The sequence below is a fragment of the Quercus robur genome, chromosome 3, assembly GCF_932294415.1.
Source record: "Quercus robur chromosome 3, dhQueRobu3.1, whole genome shotgun sequence".
In the NCBI taxonomy this organism is placed as follows: Eukaryota; Viridiplantae; Streptophyta; class Magnoliopsida; order Fagales; family Fagaceae; genus Quercus; species Quercus robur.
This window is the reverse complement of record NC_065536.1, coordinates 48,714,644-48,720,260: the sequence shown is the minus strand read 5'-3', so window position 1 is coordinate 48,720,260 and position 5,617 is coordinate 48,714,644. Positions and strand designations below refer to the sequence as shown.

General features: G+C 44.4%; 1 protein-coding gene across 1 annotated transcript; it reads left to right on the top strand.

Annotated features, from left to right (window-relative positions):
* Positions 1–2,998: 2,998 nt before the first annotated feature.
* On the top strand, positions 2,999–3,595 carry LOC126719694 (uncharacterized). Its single transcript, XM_050422223.1, has one exon. The coding sequence runs from the start codon at positions 2,999–3,001 to the stop codon at positions 3,593–3,595; it is 597 nt and encodes a 198-aa protein (XP_050278180.1).
* The last annotated feature ends 2,022 nt before the right edge of the window (positions 3,596–5,617 follow it).

Below are 5,617 nucleotides of genomic sequence, written 5' to 3'. Positions count from 1 at the left end.
CTTGAAATATGTTTACTACAAAATCCCACGGATACCTGGTGTGTGGATTCAGGTTGTACAAACCATATCTGCAATACTTTGCAAGGGTTCCAAGAGATTAGAAAGCTAAATGAAGGGGAATTGTTTCTTACTTTGGCTGATGGGAGCAGAATTCCAGTTGTAGCTGTTGGAGTGTTTAATTTGTGTTTTAGTTCTAGAGTTTTAATATTGAAAGACTTTTTGTATTTACTTAATGTTCATAAGAATTTAATTTTTGCAACTTATTTAGGTAAACATGAATATTGTGTTATCGTAAAAGACAATGTTGTAATGAAGAAGGATAAAGTGTTTATCTGTTTTGGCAATATTGTTGATGGTCTTTATATTTTAACTCTTGATAAGTATGAATTATACAATTATGAATTAGATAAAGACTCTCATGTAAAATCATTAAAGAGAAAGTTTCCTTCCACTAATAATGCATATTTTTGACACTTCCGTTTGGGTCATATTAATTCAAACAAAATTCAAAGACTAATCAAAGATGGACTCTTAGAGGCATTGGACTTTAATGGATTTCTAGTTTGTGAATCTTGTTTGGAAGGTAAAATGACCAAACGACCTTTAGTTCATATGGATGTATGTGGTCCTCTGTCAACCCAAGCAAAAGGAGGTTCTGAGTACTTCATCACTTTTATGGATGATTACTCAAGATATAGTTATGTGTACCTAATGAAACGGAAGTCTGAAGCCTTTGAAAAGTTCAAAGAGCTTAGGGCTGAAGTTGAGAATCAATTTGGTAAACACCTAAAGGCCATTCGATTTAATCGAGGTGGTGAATACCTTCTTGGGGATTTCAAGGATTACTTAACTCAAAATGGGATTGTGTCCCAATTGACTGTACCTGGAACTTCCCAACAAAATGGTGTAGCAGAGAGAATGAACAGGACTTTTTTAGAAATGGTTAGGTCCATGATAAGTTATTCAACTTTACCAATTTCCTTTTGTGGATATGCACTAAAAACTACAATGCATATTTTAAATTTAGTTTCATCAAAATCAGTTCCCAGCACACCTAAGGAATTGTAGAGTGGGCGCAAGCCTAGTATGAAATTTCTCCACATTTGGGGATGTCCAGCACATGTGTTGAAAAGGAAGTCTGATAAGTTGGAAGCAAAAACAGAAGTATGCATGTTTTTAGGGTATTCAAAGGAAATTAAGGGTTATTTATTTTATAATCATAAAGATAACAAAGTGTTAGTTAGTACCAATGCCAAATTTTTGGAAGATGATTATGTGAATAATTTTAATCCTAGAAGTAAAGTTGTCTTGGCTGAATTAGATGAACCTATAATTGAACAACCAATGGATGAAACTAGGGATGATGTGGCTATATTAGATACACCACACAATTCTACTCTTGAGATGACTAGTACACAGGTGCCTTGTCGTAGTAGGAGGATTATAAGGCCACCTATAAGATTTATAGGTCTAGGAGAAACTTATGAAGCTATCTTAGAAGAGGCTGAATCTAATCCTTACACTTATGAAGAGGCAATGAATGATATAGATGCACATCATTAGGTCAAATCTATGAAATCTGAATTGGATTCAATGTATTCCAATCAAGTTTAGGATCTTGTAAAGGCGCCTAACGGCATTAAACCTATTGGTTGTTGTACGGCACCGAGGTTCCCGAACCCAATTGGGCCTTGGATTTAGGCCCAGTAGCACGGCCCACACTTTCAATCCCTATCTACTCTACCCTCACCAACTACAAGTCCAAGTCTCATCACCTAACCATTGCTCGGCGTGAAGTTTCCGAATAATAAAGAAAGATTGAAATTTGAACACACCATAGCATGCTCGGCAGTTTCCAGGAAACATCACTATTGAGCATTATCACTTGAGTTGGAACCAAGTTCCAAGGCCACATTCCACTCTCACCTAAACATCCACTTATGACAGATGATATTGGACCTTCAATTGCACTAACAATGGCAGTAATCATGATCTCTCCACTAATTAGGGCTATAAATATGAGAAGTTGGGGAAGGAAAATGGTTGGTTGTTGAGAGGTTCACAAAAAAAGATAGAGAGTAGAGCAAAATAGTGATTCAGAAAGGGAGAGGATAAACTACGTTGAGTCTCTGTGCCGAGAACAACCCAAAGTAGGAAATCCTAAGCCCACCATATAAGTAAATTGTGAGCCCAAGTGAGGTCAAGCCCAACAGCCTCATTTCCGGCGCGCACAATTGTCGCCCACTGTGGGGCTATCCTACGAAGCTGTGGTTCGACTGAGACTCAAGCGCGGAAAATGTCTGAAGGGCGTTCGGGAGGCCAAGCCAAGAGTGGATTGGTAGGATCTTCTCGGGACTCCATATGTCAGGAAAGAAGACAGAAAAGGCGTGAGGATAGGGAGCGTGATCGTAGAGAAGAAGAATCTGGCCTAGGGGAGGGGTCACACCAGACTCACTGAACAAAGTTGGGTGCCTCGAGGCACGGGCAACGTGATGAGAGAGACCAAGAGCTGGAGTGGTTGCGCAGACTGGTGAGGGATTTGGAGTTTGAGGCAAGGGGTTGGCGCCAGAGAAGGGATCGAGACAACCGAGAAAGGAGGGACGGTAGTGTGGGAAATCGAGGTGAGGAGAGGTTTAGCAAGTCCGGTTCCCGATGATTCTGGGACCGATCACTTTCCCGAGAATCACACCGACACAGGAACTGCTCGCATTCTCGCAAGATGCATCAGCGTCGGAACCATTCACGTTCGCGCAGATATGACGACCGTGGTTCGGATTCCCCAGAGGAACGACAGCCCTACAACGCTGCCATGGTTGCAATGAGCCGGGCCTTATGAAGAGCTACTCGGTCATCGTTCTAAAAAAAAATTGAGCGGGCCCCTATGCTGAGCTGATTTACACGGCCACCGTTTAACTCCTACGATGGGAAAATGGACCCGGTGGAGCATGTCAGTCATTATATCCATATGATGTCTTTGTACACACACAATGATGCGCTAATGTGTAAGGTGTTTCCCTCAAGTCTTGGCTCCACGACCTTGAGATGGTTTAATGGGTTACGAAAAGGTTCCATTCACAGTTTTGCCGAGCTGATCCAGGAGTTTGGCGCTCAATTCATGACGTGCAGCTGGGTGCCGCAATCGGTGGACGCGCTGCTTTCCATAAAAATGAGGGTCGGCGAAATCCTTTGGAGTTATGCTAGTCGGTATTGGGAGCTATACAATGAAATTGGTGGGGGTAATGAGAAGATTGTGGTAAGCATTTTCAGGATGGGGCTTCCCGAGGACTCTGAACTACGAGAGTTGCTGACGAAAAGATCTCCCGAGGATATGAGGCAACTTATGAGGTGTATTGAGGAGTATAAACGTCTCGAAGATGATTGGCTGCAGAATAAGGGTAAGGCCCAGTTGTTGAGTCGCTCACGGCAGGGCGTTTTTCCCACGAGACCAAGGAAGGATTTCAGGATGCAGGAACCAGAAGCACAAATTGGAGGGGTGAATATAGCGTTTAAAGAGCCGGTACACAAAATTTTAGACCGGATTAAGAACGAATCGTTCTTCAGGTGGCCGAACAAGATGGGGGGCGACCCGTCCTAGAGGAATCAAAACTTGTACTGCACATACCACAAAGATAAAGGGCACACCACCGAGCAGTGACGGGTATTAAAAGATCATCTGGGGAGTGTTTGAGGTGCTCCGGCAACATAAGCTGCGCCTAAATGCTGAGAAGTGCACTTTTAGCGTAGGGGCTGGTAAGTTCTTGGGGTATCTGATCACTAATCGGGGGATAGAGGCCAACCCCGACTAGATCGAAGCCATGAATCGCCTCAGGTCCCCTAGCAATCCCAAAGAAGTGCAAGTATTGACCGGGATGTTAGTCGCGTTTAATCAGTTCATTTCCAAATTTGTTGATCGTTGTAGACCGTTTTATCAGCTTCTGAAGAAGTGGAAGGGATTTTAGTGGGATGAGGAGTGTGACAAAGCCTTTCAAGATCTGAAGGAGTATCTGACGCAAGCGCCCATGTTAACGGCCCCAGATTCTAGAGAAGATTTATTCATGTACCTCTCGGTGTCCGATCATGCCGTAAGCGTTGTGCTGCTGAGGGACTGAGGAATACAACAACCGGTGTATTACATAAGCAAAACCTTGGTTGATGCTGAGACGAGATGCCTACCTTTGGAGAAGTTAGTGTTGGCCTTGGTGCATGCCACGAGGAAGTTGCCGCATTATTTTCGGGCTCATACTGTGTTCGTCCTGACCGAGTATCCTTTACAGTCGTTGTCAAAATGATCAGACTTCACGGGCCGAATAGCTAAGTAGGGTACTCGACTAGGTTCCTTTGACATAAGGTACAGGCCGCGAAGCTCAGTAAAGGGGCAGGTCCTTGCTGATTTCGTTGCGGAGTTCTCCCCTAGGAACGACGGGAAGATGATCTGTAATATAGAGAATTGCTCGTGGAAGGCGTTTGTGGACGGCGCTTCGAGTGTTATGGGGGTCGGAGTTGGAATTGTCGTAATCACTTCGGAGGGTATACAACTGGAGCATTCCTTCAGATTAGGGTTCAAAGCCTCTAATAACGAGGCAGAGTACAAGGCCTTTCTTGCCGGATTGAGGACCGTTTTATGCCTGGGCACACGGGATGTGGAGATTTATTCGGATTCTCGGCTGGTTGTGTATCAGATCCAGGGAAGCTTTGAAGCTTGGGATTCTCGGATGAAAGCCTATCTGAGTGCAACAAAGCAAATCATTAACAAGTTCAGAACAGTGAAGGTAGCCCAAGTCGACCGGGCTCAAAACAGACACGTTGACTCACTAGCCACGTTAGCCTCGTCAATGACCGAAGAGGTTCCTCGGCTTATCAAAGTAGAGCTTATAAGGGAGCCAAGTATCGGTATGGAAGATAATTGTATCTCGGCCGGGGTCGACATCGCCATGATTTTAACAACCAAGCCGTGTTGGATGGACTCGATCATTGACTTCTTGGCCGAGGATAGAGTTCCGGACGATGAAAAAGAGGCCAAAAAGATTCGTCGGGTGGCTTCTCGGTATTCGTTGTCAGCAGATCGCAAGTTATACCAGAGGTCTTTTGGAGGACCGTACCTTTTATGCTTACATCTCGAGAAAGTAAATGAGCTTCTGTCCGAGCTGTATGACGGAGTGTGTGGTAGTTATGTGGGATGGCTCTTGTTAGCGCACAGAGCGATGACTCAAGGGTTTTGGTGGCCGCAGATGCAGAAAGAAGCTGCGGAATATGCGCGAAAATGTGAACAATGCCAAAAACACGCTCCCCTGATCCACCAACCAGCAGGTCATTTAAACCCCGTCAATAGTCCATGGCTATTTGCACAATGGGGGCTAGATATCCTCGGCACATTCCCCCGAGCAACAAGTAACCGTCGATTTATGTTGGTGGCGGTTGATTATTTCACGAAATGGGCGGAAGCCGAGGCCCTGGTAAATATCCGGGATGTAGACATGAAGAAGTTTGTGTGGAAGAACATAGTCACGAGATTCGGGGTGCCAGACTCACTGATATCAGACAATGGGCTACAATTTGACAGCAAAGCTTTCCGAACCTTTTGCAGTGATCTCGGCATCAAGAACAGGTATTCTACTCC